Source organism: Stegostoma tigrinum, chromosome 28, assembly GCF_030684315.1.
Source record: "Stegostoma tigrinum isolate sSteTig4 chromosome 28, sSteTig4.hap1, whole genome shotgun sequence".
Lineage (NCBI taxonomy): Eukaryota > Metazoa > Chordata > Chondrichthyes > Orectolobiformes > Stegostomatidae > Stegostoma > Stegostoma tigrinum.
The window spans coordinates 11050671-11066232 of record NC_081381.1 but is presented as its reverse complement, the minus strand read 5'-3'; the positions used below and the strand labels follow the sequence as shown (position 1 = coordinate 11066232).

Genomic DNA, 15562 nt, shown 5'->3' with positions numbered 1-15562 from the left:
TGAGAAAAATCACAATACTCAAACCCTCCATTCCCAGCAACATCCTGATAAATCTTTTCTGAACCCTCTCCAGCCAAATGATATCCTTCCTGTAGCAGAGATTGTCAATATGTTTGTTAAAGTTATTCTTTTGGTGTATTGGCCCAATTCCAGCTTGTACTATTTGTACCTCCTGACTCTCTCTTTATTCTAGGCAGTTAAGAGAAATGGAAAGGATGCAATAGTTCTGTTCTCCTTGTCAGCGGCTGGGGTGAACCAGGAATTACTCATGTCCAACAGACTGCACCGGGCTCATAGGATTCTTCATGGAGACGAAATTAAAAATGGAAAGACAAGGGCAAAAAAATCTAACTCAAAGTCCAGCAATAAACTTACTCTGAAGTCTGTATTCAAACCTATTGACTCTGACACCATTGATATTTATGCAAGAGCTGTCTTTCCAGCTGCGTTTGCAGCTGTCAATGTCATTTACTGGGTCGCATATACCATGTAAAGTGTGCAGTCCGGAAACTGGTCCCAGAATCATATTGTACAGGAAGGAGCTACATGTCCAAGAACATAGAATGCGCATGATGACAAATGCCTAGAGCCTTTCACCTGAATCCTTTGACATGTCAAGGAAGCACTTGATAAATGTGTATAAATAGTAAATAATGAAATGTGATTACTGTGACATGATGAGATTCTTGTCCTCCATCATCCCTTGTTTATCAATCTTTTACCCTGGTAGCTTTGACGTCTTGAAAATGAGTCAGCAAGTCACCTAAATTTGAAGATGCAGTAACCTGTCCTTTGAGAATGATAAAGTTCATTTAATTTAACAGTGTTGGACAGTTTTATATATTTGCTGTATGACCTAATGATTAAAGTTATGAATTTTTTCTCCATTTTGAGACAATCGTGTTATTTTCAAATGGTTTCTAATCTGATGCAATCTCTGCAGTATTTTGCATGTCGTCGGAATCATTTCTTTATTGTTAACATTTGAAAATACCATAGCGAGGCATTTTGTTCTTCATGCAGTTATAATTTTGAGCACTTCCAAGTTTGATACAAGGTATAGGAATAGGAGCAGAGGTAGGCCATTCAATCCCTTGATCTGCTGCCATTCTAGATCATAGCTAATCATTTATCTCAGCACCACATTCCCATGTTATCCATATATTGCTTGATGTCATTTGTAACTAGAAATTCATTAAGACTACAAAGGAATCTTGATCAATTGGGCTAATGATCAAGGAGTGGCAGATGGAGTTTAATTTGCATAACTGTGTGGTGTTGCGTTTAAGAAAGGTGAACAAGGGTAGAACTTACATAGTTAATGGTAGGATCTTGAGTAGTGTTGTAGAGCAGGAAGACCTAGAGGTTGAGATACATAATTCTTTATAATTCTTGAGGGGTGGCTTGCAAAGAATACAGGCCTACTCTTCTCAATCTCTACTCATAGGCATGGACCATTATCCCTGTATTCAGTCCAGTGAACCTCCTCAAGTAAATCTTTCCTTAGGTAAGGGAACCAGAGCTACACACAGTACTCCAGATGTGGTCTCACCAGTGTTCCATACAGAACTGGTGGCATTTTGAAAGATGATCTTTGTTATACCACAATCTCTATACCATCAATTTCAATGCTCTAGGATGAATTTGTGAACTTTCAGGCCCATTAATTTCTCCAACAGTATTTTTTAACTGATACTAATTTTTTTTTTAAGTTCCACATTCCCATTACAACCTGATTCGTAATCTTTTCAAGCAGCGAAAGTTTTTTTGTGAAAACAGACACAAAGCACTCATTTACTTTCTCTGCCAATTCTCTATTTTCTATAATAAGTTTTCCTATTTGTGCTTATAACAAGCCCACATTTGTCTTTGCCATTTTTTTTCTTTTTATATTCTCATTGAAGCAATTACAATCTGTGTTTCTCTTTCTATTCCTAAATTTTATTTTCTTGCTCTTTGTCAATTTCTTGGCCATCCTTTGCTGAATTTTAAAATTCTCCCAATCATGAGGCTTAAAAGTTTTTTTTTGACATCTCTACAAGTCACCTCCTTTGATCCAATACTATCTTTCATTTCCCTTGTTAGCCATGACTCTCTTGCTTTACCTCTTCGATAATTTTCCCCAAAATAATGCATTATTTTGGAAAATCTGGTATTAATTCTTTAAATAGTAGTTGTTACTGATCTACATTTAAATGTTGTAATGTATTTTTCAATCCATCACAGCCACTTTCACCTCATACCTTCGTAATTGCTCCTGTTTAGATTTAAGACTGTAGTTTCAGATTGAACTAGATTTTTTTTCTAAGTTAATAAAAAATTCCATCATACTATAGTTACTATTACCAAAACAAGATTATTTATTAATCTTTCTGTTTGCATAATACTAGATTGAAATTAACCTGTGCCCAAGACAGGGTGACACACAAGCCATTCCTATTGTTTTACACTTCCTATGTATTCTATCAGGTACTATAATCAGGAATGGGGAGCTGAGACAGCAAGGTAAGCAATTTTTTTCCCCTCTATTCATTAACTGGATAAGGGCGTTGCCAGCTGGGCAGCAATTATTGCCTGTCCCTAATTGCCCAGAGGGCAGTTCACAGTCAACCACATTGCTGTTGGTCTGGAGTCACATGTAGGCCAGACCAGGTAATGATGGCACTTTCCTTCCCTAAAGAGCATTAGTGAACCAGATGGGTTTTTCCCCAAAAATCAACAATGGTCATCATTATATTCTTAATTCCAGATATTTTACTGAATTCAAATTCCACCATCTGCCATGGCAGGATTCCAACCTGGGTCCCCAGAATGTTACCCAGGCTTTTAGTTTAACAGTCCAGTGATAATGCCACTAGGCCATTGCATCCCCAACTCAATGTACTTCTTGATGAATGAATTCAACAGCAAGAGGTGCATTCCTTGTATTAATGTGCACAAAGAGTGTTTGAACCAATTGCAGAGACTAATTCAATTATATTTAGTTCATAGAATCATACAGTACAGAAAAGGCCCTTCAGCCCATCGAATCTGTACTGTAGAAAATACACTACTGTCTTCACTAGTCCCACATTAGAACCATAGCCTTGAATGTTATGATGTTTCAACTGCTCATCCAGGTACTTTTTCAAAGTTATGGTTTAACTCAACTCAACTATCCTCCCACACAGTGCATTCCAGACCCAACCAACCTTTGATTGAAAAAAAAATGTCCTCAAATCCCCTCTAAACCTCCTGCCTTTTACTTTAAAACCCTTTTATCTTGACTATTTGATTAAGGGGAATAGCTCCTTTCTATTGACCCTGTTAAGGAAAGCAGACAGTACTGCTGTGCATAAAAGCAACATACTGCAGGTGTGAAAATCTGAAATATAAACAAAGTGCTTGAGAAACTCAGTAAGTCTGACGATGTCCGTGGACAGAGAACCAGAGTTATTCCTCACACCCTGTTCCACTCAGTCCACCTTCTTCTCTGTCAAGAACATTAAAAATAATATTTTCCAGTCTCTTCCAGTTTTGAAGAAGTCATATCTAACTCAGAATGTATTGCTGGATTTATAAATCATGTTGATACATATCCCCACACCCGCTTTACATTTGGGTCTAAGAAGCTAAAGACACCATCTATGCAGGATGAGGATAGCGCTGAATAGGTTACAGAAAAGACTGAAGTCCACCCAGTAATCAATGCACATTGAAGCAAGGAGTCCTCAGTAAGACAAGGATTTGATCAGAAGGCTATTCTGAGTACACAGCACAACGCAAATTATATTCATCAGTCCATCCATCACCAATGGAATAGGCTGAGGGAGGTGAAAAAGATAAAGAAGAGGAATTAGCTGTCTGAGATGTTGAATGAAAGGTGTAGTTGTACAGGCTGTAACGCCAATGGAAACACTTCCTATCCCCCAGCTTTAAACTTCACTGTGGTATAGCTCCTCAGGCAATTACCATCTAGTAGCAAAGACAGAATGATCTGCAGCTTTTCCTGTACAAAGCCCTGAACATATTCAGTTCAATGATATTTCCAGAGATATTCAAGACTGGTATTATCTTCAATGTTTATATTTTATCTCTTTCCAGGCTGCATTAAGGTATAAGAAATGGAAGCAGGAGCAGACCATATTACTGCTGCAAACTGCTCCATCATTCATAAGAACCTAAGAAATTGGAGCAGGAGTAGGCCATCTGGCCTTTCGAGCCTCCTCTGCCATTCAATAAGATCATGGCTGATCTTTTCAAGGACTCAGCTCCACTTACCCACTCACCATAATCCTCAATTCCTTTACTGTTCAAAAATCTATTAATCTTTGCCTTCAGTGTCATGACCGATTTTTAAAGTCTCAAATCTGCTTTTTCACCCTCTCATGTCCCTTCAATTTCCTTTTTTCCGAAAACAAATGATAAATCTCCGTCTTGAATTTACTCAATGACTGAACAGTCACAACCCTTGGGCGAAAATGCAAAGATTCATAGCTCTCTTCATAAAGAGAAAAATACAAAGAACTGTTGGGAATCAGAAACAAAAACAGGAATTGCTGGGAGAACACAACAGGTCTGGCAGCAGCTGTGGCAAGAACATTTTGGTCCAGTAACCCTTCTTCAGAACTGAACAAAAACACTTCTCTGCATTTCACTCCCAAATGGAAGGCCCTTTATCCTGACCTTGTGCTTCCATGTTCTAGACACTCCAGCCCAGAAAAACATCTTTCCTTATCCACCCTGTTTAATTTTCTAAGAATCTTATATGTTCCAATGAGATTACCTCTCATTCAGCAGCAAGAGGAATCTATAGCAGTACTTCCCAGCATATCTTCCCAGCCAAGACTGATGTTCAGTCAATGGATAAAGCTCCTTTTAAAATGACTCAAAACAAACAAGTTGGGAGGCAGGGAGAGAAAGATGAACAGAATAATTACAATGTTTAAAATGACTAGAAAATAAAATGCACTGCAATAAGTAGGAAGAACTGAAATGCAAAAATGAAAGAATGAAAATGGACCAACAGAACATGCACAAATATATTTTATCAAGAAAATGTGGCTTCCGTGTTTGAGTATAAATCATAAAGATGCTGCCATTGGTTGATATTTCATTTCTGTAATATTAGCTTTTATGTCAATGTCAATGCATGAGACAAAACCAGTCTACATAAAGATTCAGAAGTGTGCTTTTTGCTCGTGCCTACCCTAGGGTTGAGCCCTATTTCTGAGTTATCACAGAAAGACACTACTTCCACTCTTCACCACTTTATTCAATGATCATGAGAATCAGAATGTGTATACAGATGTCTGTATGCTTCAAGGTGCAATATCAGTTTAAGACTAAGAGCATTTAACATATAAACAAGAATACAAACGTACAAAAATTGGAGGAGTGCTGGTGCCAGCATAGTGCTGCATACTTCAGGTATGTGAAACACAGGGGGAAGAACACCTCAACATGGCTCACACTATTAGGTCCACCTTCCTGTCATGATAGAATCTGGACGTTGAGGCAGATATTTGCAGTAATCAATCTGAATTAAAAGAAACAAATGAGCAAACATTAATCTCCACATAATGGCAAAGAAAGACTGTGAGCCCGAACTATCCACAAAGAGTAATCAGAACATTCAGATCAGTGATAACAAGGTGTGGAGCTGGATGAACACAGGAGGCCAAGCAGCATCAGAGGAACAGGAGAGCTGATGTTTCGGGCCTAGATCCTTCATGTTTACACTCTCCAGTGTTGACATGCTGGAGTTGGTGGAGGCAGTGGATGGACATCTGTACTGTACGTAGCTGGTGGGCACACAACATCATGAATGATATATTGACAGTACCTACACCCAGACTGTATGTTGCCTGTCTGTCTGGATTCTGTGATACCTGGACTGTTGAGTTATGTGCCATGGTCAGGGTCTCAGTATACCTTTAAGAGACATGTTCAAGATATCATCAGTATATGGTAGAATGTGACCTAAGGGCATAAAGATCACAAATTCCAGCTTAACTGGGGCCAAGTGAAGCAGAACTTGCTGATAGAAATGCTACTGTTTGCAACTGAGCCTTTCAATCCTCGTCCAGGTACTGAAGTCTCAGTGACGGTAATCTTTGTATATATCAGGAGCTGCTACAAACATCTGTTGAATCTTTAAGTTATCCACATCTTGTACTTATCTTGTGGGAACTAATTTAAACATTGTCACATCAGGTAAAAATACCCTTCTGGAGGTAAAGCCTTCAGCTCAGTGCACATCACAGGCCCCTTCAAGGTCTCATCCAACTCCTACTTGACTCTGTGTGGAGATAGTGGCATTTGCTGTTCTTTTAATCTTTCTGGATCTCTCCTCTCACTTGAAACCCCTTGTCGCTATCTAGTGCATCTAGTGGCAGCTATACACAATGATACATGGCTTCTAGCTTCACCAGGTGTGTTCAGAGCCAGGGAAACAGGGTTAGATAGCAGCACGGAGCTTTTACCACCTCTGTACAATCTCATTGGCATCGATGACTTTAGAAATGGACAGATAGACGCTGCAATGCTTACAAATCTGAGCAGAAACTCTCAAAGTTAGCAGACACTCTGTGTAATCCTTTGGTTCAGGTGGCCTTTATTACAGTAAAATCATAAATAAAGCATTCTAATGGATTTTGTTGTTTATAAATGTTACTTTATTTTTCTTGAAAGGATTACTTTCTGAAACATCAATGCCTTACTTCCAAAGGCTCCCCAACAACAGGTAATTCATCCTGTGTCTCTCAATAGAGAAGGCTCATCACTTTCAATTATTAATGAAAAAGTTTGTAATATTCACGTAAAGGAAATTTAGTCTGTCATATTAATCTCAAAATAATCTGAAAATAATAATCTCAAATGATAACTTTAGAAGATCTGTTAACAGGCACAATCTCTTGATTAAAGTCCAGTGAAAAACAATTTTCCAATAAAGATGCTGTAGTAGTGAATTAATTAATGATGGACTGGAAAGTCAGGAGGTAGTCAGCTTGTTATCTTGCCCATTGTGGGCTTTGGTAGTGATAGCGTACGTACCTGTGGGCCAGTGTTCAGATGTGTGTCATGCAAGATTGAAATATCACTTGTTTCATTGCATTGGGAAACTTCCAGGAACTTTTTTTTGATGACCCTTCCAACATTGACTCCAATAGGAAGTCAAATTGTGATCAATCACTAGATCCTGTCTTTTGTTTGGCTGATGAAAATTTCTAAGCTGATGTTTCAGCCAATCAAAAGTTAATATTTGTTTTAATGTCTGTGCATGAATTGAAATGTTCATCGAGTATTATGAGGCAGAGGTGGGGCAAGTGAGGAAGTTGGGCAGGAGAGATGGGAGAGGAGAGGTGTGGGTAAGATTGGAGAGGGAAAGTAGGGGCAGCAGAGGTGATGGGGAGAGAAGGCATTAGTGGAGGAAGGAGGAGAATAGGGAGGTTGGGGTGGAGGAGAGTGAGGTGGTTGGAGGGAATGGGGTGGGGTCTATGAGGGTGGAGGGGGTCAGGGAGTGGGGCTGGTGAGGAGAGGGTGTGGGAAGAGTGGAGGGTAGGGAAGGTGAGTGAGTGGAGGGAAAAAGGGGGAGAAAATGTTGAAGGAGGGAGAGGAAAGGTAAGGTGAAGGTACTGGGTAAAGGGAAGTGAGAATGGGTCGGACAAGGGAGGACAGGGATTGTTATAGGGAGAAGGTTGGAGGGAGGTGGGAGTGAGGAGGGAGTGGAAGGTGGGGCACTAAACTAACCTCTTCATTCATTCACAGGCATTGAATTTAAAGCTACAATTTCTGAATGGTGACCTGTGCTGGGAGGTGGTGCAAGTCTCGGTCCAGAACTGTATCATTTGGCTGATGGTTCTCAGACTACAATCAGAGGTAGGCTCTCATGTCAAAGAGATGATGGAAAAGCAGCTGAAAACCACAACCTATTATGAATTATCACCTTCATAACTGGAATAAGCATTACGCAGAGAAAGACTATGTAGAAATTAGAAAGATTAAAAATATTTTAAAGCTCAACAAAATGATCAAAAATAGATTAAAACCCTGAAACTCAGTAGCAGATAACGAGGTGTAGAGCTGGATGAACACAGCAGCCCAAGCGGCATCAGAGGAGCAGGAAAGCTGACATTTCGGGCCTAGAACCTTCTTCAGAAAATCAGTAGCAGGCCTGCTTTCTCCTCTGCCTGTTACCATTGGCATCACCCAAATACATTCTAATGCCCATCTCAGCAACATGATGGGCACATTTGGTAGAATTTGTTCCACAAATGAACAGGTGGAACATTAATATAACCGCATTCTCACCGGAAAGCCACAGGATCTTTCCTCTTGATTACTACCAACACAATCAGCCACACCATTCCCAGGAAAAAGCTCTTTGCAAACTCGGGAGCGTTTCACTAGGTTCATGCCACATGTGACAGGGCAGGGAGTCCATGATGTCCACGAAGACCAAATCCCAATGACTGGAATCAAACAAAAAGAGAAAAGAAGTAAATAGTAAAATCCAGAAAAGATTTCATCATATTTGCCCCACATTTCTCCTGAGAACCCCTGGTTTTGACAGTGTAACTGACAGAGATGTGAAATGATTGAGTCGCTATTACACACTTAAGTAAGGTAACCTCTCAGACACAAACCAGAGACTTAATAGACCCATTCTTTCTGCATGAATTAATGTCATTAGTGTTCACTTAATAAGCTTTTGAATTCTAAGTTCATCAAGAAAAGCTAGAAAGACAGACTAGTATAGTTTTGGTGTCTCGACTCAATGCACCAAAATGTCTCTTCCACAATATGATTCTATGATTCCGTCACAGTACCAAACATAAACCCTTCCTTATCCATGTGTCAGCATCATTTTACAGCAACTTGGAGCAAAAGCACAGTAAATTTACTCTTCCCGTCCTTAGTGTCAGGACATGAAGGATTCATTGTAGGGACCCTCTTGAGGCCTCTCACCTACAGCTGAAGCCAGTGCAGCAGTTGTTTGGTGGATCTTCACTGAGGTACAGATGATAGTAAACCTCCTGGGGTGAAAGGGCATCCAAACACAGTTCATCCAGCTGTGATCACTACCAATATGATGCAGGATGGGGGTCAGTTAGCTTGAGTGGCTGGTTTGCAATGCAGAAGGACACTAACAGTGTTGGTTCAATTCCCACACCAGCCCAGATGGGCTTTCCTTCTCAACCTTGCCCACTTGCCTGAAGTATGGTGACCCTCAGGTTAAACCACCACCAGTCTCCTCTGTCTCTCTAATGAGAGAGCAGAACAGAGCCCTGGCAAATTGGAGTGATTTTTTTGATAGTTAATTGTCAATCATCATCTAACTGATGCATTCTCCACAGTAATGCCTCAATCAATCAGTGTCCACTTGCCAACTAACTATCTGCCAGCTGATCCACACTTCCAACTCACAAAATGTTGCCCATCAACCTCTTCCACACATTGTGCTTTCCACAGAATGTCACAACTCACACACACAGCCACATTGCAACAGGCTCACAGACAAGATCCAAGCGACAATTGAAAGCCTTGTCACACTCACATCTCCAATGTCAGTTTACAAATTAAAGTACTGTGGATCCTCAGTACAGGCTTTAGACTCAGTATTTTTCTTTTTTCTTTCATGGGATGTGGGTGTCACTGGATGGGTCAGCAGCCATTATCGATCCTTAACTGCCCTTCAACTGCGTGACTTGCTGAGCAGTTAAGATCACATCACAATTGTGTGTGTCTGGAGTCATGTATAGGCCAGGGAAGGGTGGCACATTTCCTTCCCCAAAAGACACTAGCAAATTAGATGAAACAATTTGTTTATTGTTCCATGGTTACCATTGCAGAGATTAACTTCATATCACAGATTCTTTTTAAAAAATTGAATTATAAAGTCCATCAACTTGAAAACTCATGCCACCTTCTCAGGGCAACTTGGGATGGGCAATAAATGTTTACTTATCCAGAGACACCTAGATCCTGTGAATGATTTTTTATAAACAGTTTACTTGTGGGACATTCCCTTGTTTTTGTTTTCCCATAACTCAGCATATTGTTTCTATCCAAATAATCATCCAAAACCCTCTTGAATACATCAATTGAACCTGCCTCATCTCCAGGCAGCACATTCCTCACCCTAACTACTCCCAGAGTGTAAAAGATTTTTACTCAGTTCGCATTACCTGTCTCTAGTTATCCCTTGAGAAGGTGGTGATGAGTTGCTTTCTTGAAGTGAGAAAGAAACATCTGCCTTGCAAGAATTTGACATTCCCACTTTCCCCAGAACATCAGCCTAGGCTGCTACATTATTAGTTCAGGGGACACTACCGCTATTCCATCATCCCCCCAGAGTATCACACAGTACTCATGCTATTCTAGTAAATAGACCCATTGAGGTTAGGTATTACATCATGATAATCTTACCTGGACAGTCACCTTTCCCACAGATTGTGCTTTGCTCCGTAGGTCCACTGCACATGAACCCACCATAAGCTGGAGCAGGCTTGTCACAGATACGAACTCTTGTCTTGATCCCAAAACAAGAGGCAGAACAGACTGACCAAGGAGACCATTCTGACCACTGTCCATTAACTGTGACAGACAGAAGTGTTTTATTGAGTGACATTCAGGCAAGACACACCATTTATATTATATGACAAACTTTTAAGGAAGGCCCTATTACAGCATTATTGTATTCACAGCACAGCTAAAGTGTAACTAGATTGTCCTGGGATTCTACACATTTTAAATGATGTTCTGTAAAGAATGGCTAAGTTCATTCAAAGTTCATTGGATAAAGTTGTTGGTCAGAAGCCTAACTTTTATTAAGGTAAACTCAATAGAAATAGGCATTGTGTTTCCAGCAGCAAATCACAACCATTCCACTCTTTTAAAGCGAAAAATGTTAAATCGAAAACTCTCTTTCAATGGACTCTGTTCCACAATTCAGAATATTTCTGACAGTGAATCACCGCAGCATAATTTTTTTATTCTCTCAAAGTGATACTGTTACAAATCCAGTAAAGCTTTAATCATGTTTTCTCAGCACCACAAAACATCTGACAGATTTGGCCATATTATCCTCCCTGAACTCACACTGAACACTAATATTGCCTTATTCACTAAATAGGGAAATGTAGTTTCGTCTTTCAGGCTAAACTTTGCCTCATTTTCTTAGAATCAGAATCACTGAATTGCTACAGTGCAGAAGGAGGCCATTTGGTCCATCAAGTGTGTATCAGCTCTCTGTGCATTATCACTTAGTGACATTCCCTCGTTATTTTTCCCACAACTCAGTATATTGTTTCTATCCAAATAATCATCCAATAACCTCTTGAATACGTCAACTGAACCTCACTCCAGGCAGTGCATTCCTCACCCTAACTACTCACAGAGTGAAAAAGATTTTCCTCAGTTTGCATTCACCTCTTTTGCAAATTTCCTTATACCTGAGCCCTCTCATTCTGTTTACGAAAGGGATCAGTTTCTTCCTATCTCTTCTGTCCAGCACCCTCATGATTTGGAAAACCCTCTATCAGATTTCCTCTCAGCTTCTACCTCTCCAAGGAGAATAGTCCCAATTTCCCCAACCTATCCTGCTCACTGCCTTCCTACTCTCCCTGTCTGTGATGAAGATGCCTTCTTTGGCTTGTGTCTCCTTCCTTGGGCAAACAGTTCAAGAAAATGTGGAAGGAGATGTGATTTTAGGGAGGATGTCTTTGGTGCTTAAAAGAAGTTATAATAAGAAAGGCCGTGGCAGAGAAGAAAAATGGGAGAACAATTTTCAAATACCTTCAGAATTGATGAAATTACAGGAGTTTGGAAAAGGCTCCCAAGGGAACTCAGGGATTGAGGTTTGATTGGTTGTTTTGGCTCACTAACCAGAGTTTTGTGACAGTGCAATCATTCCTGTAAGCCAATAGCAGAATCGTGGCATTGGAGCAGAAGGAGGCTATTCAGCCCACAATGTCAGTAGTGGCTCTCTGAGTGAGCATCAAGACTTGGTGCCATTTTCCTGTCTTTTCCCCATAACGCTGCCATTGGTTCTAATGGTCTAAAAGCCTGTTGATTGCCTTGACTGGACCTTTGTCCACAACATTTCCAGGCAGTCTACTGAAAACCATTTTCTCTTACACCACTTTTACTTTATTCGCAAATCACTTTAATTTGGTGCCCAGGGTTGGGAGTGAAATGCAGCTTCTCTTCCATGTTTGTTTTCAGTGAGCATACCTGGGCAAGGCTCACGTTGCTGACATGGCTGCAGTTCTGCTGAGGGGCCTTCACAGCGCATTCCACTCTCGGGGTGGGTGCACATGCGAATCCGCATCTGGTTCTGACTCCCACAGGTAGCGGTGCAGATCGACCACGGAGACCAGGGGCTCCAAACACTGGCAGCTGCAAAAAAGAGAAAGCAAATCTCTGCCCACACTAATTCATCTTCCTGGAAAATGTAACTCAATCATTTCAATTAAATATTGTAACAAGGAAAGAGGCTGCATCACTCCCTGAGTTCATTCCAATAGGAATCATCCATCAGGGTATATCCCAAGCTGAATGAGTCAAACAACAGGCATTGTTCTGTTGGTTTGCAGGAAGTGATGGTGCAGTGGTAATGTCAGCTAGGTTTCTAGGGGCCCGAGCTTGAATCCCACCATGGTACATGGAGAAACTTGAATTCAATTAAAAAGAGCTGGAATGAAATAGTTAGCCTAATTGTGAATTATAGCGAAAACCCATCTGGCTCACTAACGTCCTTTAGGGAAGGAAACTGCCATCCTTACCTGGTCTGGCCTACATGTGACTCCAGACCCACAACAATGTGGTTGACTCTTATCTACCCTCTGGGCAATAAATGTTAACCTTCTGGCAATGCCCACTCTTCATGGGCAAATAAATTGTTTTCTGTGATTAAGTTGCCTGTGGGTTAGATTCAATGTATTGAATATTTGACCAAAATTGTATGACACCAGGTTATCATCTAATAGGTTTATTTGAAAATGCAAGGATCTCAGCCCTTTCCTCAGGGGTAGTGTCCGAAAGCTTGGACTATAGCCTGGTATCAGGTGAGTTTTGACCTTGTCCACCCCAGTCCAACACTGGCACCTCCACATCATGAATATTTGATGCAGGGTGCAGGGTATTTAGTTTTGTTAGTTAGTATGCGTTAAAGGAAATTGCTTATGCTTCAATTTTGTTCCCTCTAATCTCTTAACTCTCCAGTTCTAGAATTCCCTCATTCAATTTCTTCTGCTCTCCTTTTCTCCTTTAAAATGCTCCATAAATCCCACAGCTTCACCCAGGTTTTTCATCTAATGTCTATGTGTCAGTGTCAGATTCTGTGGAGCAACTTGGGATTTCTTTTAACCAGGTGCTACATAACTCCAAGGGTGTATTGTTAGGGAAATGAGAAATGTAAATACTTGAAGGTGAACAGCTAGATATGTGAATGGCCCGAAGATGAGAGGCTCAGGTGAGTCCTGGGATCAACAGCAGCACCATGAGATGGTCAGGCATAGATCGCAGCCTCTCTGTACTGACTTTGCTGAGCCATGCCTTGCTGCTGACCAAGGTGCTGAACCAGTGGACTCAGGCTGAATAAATCCCAACACAGGGAGAGATCTTTGACAATGCACTCTGCTGCTTTAGGCAGTAATGATGACAGATTGACGGCATTTTGGCTGTGGTCTTAGCCAGTCAGATCATGGTGAAGAGACAAGTTTTAACAGAAGGGATGAAGTTCCTTTTGCACATGATCCTACTTAGTTGTTTACAGGCATACGGCTAAATCTAAGAACAAGAAATCACAAGCTTCTGGAGCACTACTCTTTTGTCAGGTGAAGTGGACGGAAGTGTACAGGCATGAACTTGAATCCCACCATGGTACATGGTGAAACTTGAATTCAATTTAAAAAACTGTAATGATATAGTTAACCTAATTGTGACCGTTGTTAATTGTAGCAAAAACCCATCTGGTTCACTAATGCCCTTTAGGGAGGGACACCTGCCATTCTTACCTGGTCTGGCCTGCATGTGACCCCAGGCCCACAACAATGTGGTTGACTCTTACCTACCCTCTGGGCAATAAATGCGAACCTGGCAATGCCCACTCTTCATGGGCAAATAAACTGTTTTCTGAGGTTAAGTTGCCCAACAAGTCCACACCGCCCCTTGCAGCATCCCACCCAGACCTATCCCCCTATAACCCACACACCTCTGTACACTACAGGCAATTTAGCATGGCCTATCCACCTAGCCTGCACATCTTCAGACTGTGGGAGGAAACCAGAGCACACAGAGGAAACCCATGCAGACACGGGGAGAATGTGCAAACTCCTCACAAATCACACAATACCAGGTTATGGTCTAACAGGTTTATTTGAAAATGCAAGGAGGTCAGCCCCTTCCTCAGTAATATACAGGTAGAGAAATAATAAGCAGGATAATTCCAGTGGCAATGGTCCAGGGTAAGGGAACACCTCAATTTTAAATTATGGGATATTGATGCTGGAGAATAGAGATTTTATTCATTTATGGGATGTGGGCATCACTGGGAAAGTTCTGTATTTAATGAGCATGCAGGAATGAGATGGAAAACTCTGCTTTCCCTGCACCAACACAAACCTAAACCCTTCAGTGATCTTCGGCCAGGGATGAAAGCATCACTTGTCTTGTTTGCTCTCAATGAAATTGTGATTAGTATTGGATTCTGTTTAATTTTGGAATGTGAATTCAATGAAGATAATGCCAAGGTTAGTTTCACACACTTCTCGCCTGGCCAACAGGAAGAGGTGGCTTAAAGCAACTGGATTCAATTGAGAAGAGATCAATTGCTGAACCTGATGCCACATCGAGTGTCGGGGCCCTTAAACCTGCTTTAATATCAATGCCTTTCATCCAGTAATTGATGCAGTATTTAATGAGCAAGATTAAAAGGGAAAACAATCCTTACCTATGCATTGCTTCCCATCACCAAAATAGCCACTTTGACAAACACAAAGGAATGATCCCAGAGTATTCACACAGAGTGCATCCTGATTGCAGATGTCTCGATGTTGGACACATTCATCAACGTCTGGAGAAAAAAAAATTGAGCAAACAGACTGCGGGCAAAATGAAGGATACACAATTTAAGAGAGGAAATGTCATAGATATTCAAACACGTGAACAGATCAGGCATTGACCACCATGATGAGCGCTGAGGTGCCCCTGATATTGGTGCTTATTGTGAAGGTGCTGTACTGACTGGCAAAGATATTACAGACAAATCAGGCCACTGCAGCTTCAGCAGGTGAGTCCGGATTTCATTTCAGGGTCAGTGCTGGTGGAAAGCAAAGTGTGGGTGTTAGGGGAGAGGTGAAATTAGGCCGAGCAGCTCCTAGGCCAGGAGTCTTGGAGTCACACAGACCAGAGATGGGAGGAGGTTCAAGAGGGCGAAGATACTGGGAACAGTGGATTAAGGAGGTCAGGAACAGGGATGACCAGGTGGATGGGGACAATGGAGTATGTGAGTAAGGTGGAGGCAACAATAGCAGTGGCTCATGGTTCCATCACTGTTGCAGGTGATCGCAGTTTGGTT

The 15562-nt window shown here is 41.1% G+C and overlaps 1 protein-coding gene across 4 annotated transcripts in view; it reads left to right on the top strand.

Moving 5' to 3' along the window:
• Window positions 1-6588, top strand: part of gabrd (gamma-aminobutyric acid type A receptor subunit delta) — a 54132-nt gene extending 47544 nt beyond the window's left edge. For 3 of the 4 annotated variants that reach the window (XM_048561890.2, XM_059655677.1, XM_048561889.2), the window contains one exon: window positions 194-6588. In XM_048561890.2, the coding sequence (XP_048417847.1) occupies window positions 194-493 (300 nt within the window). In that variant the 3' untranslated portion in view covers window positions 494-6588. The remainder of the gene's footprint in view (window positions 1-193) is intronic. The other variant, XM_059655678.1, reaches the window with a different exon arrangement.
• Window positions 6589-15562: the final 8974 nt, after the last annotated feature.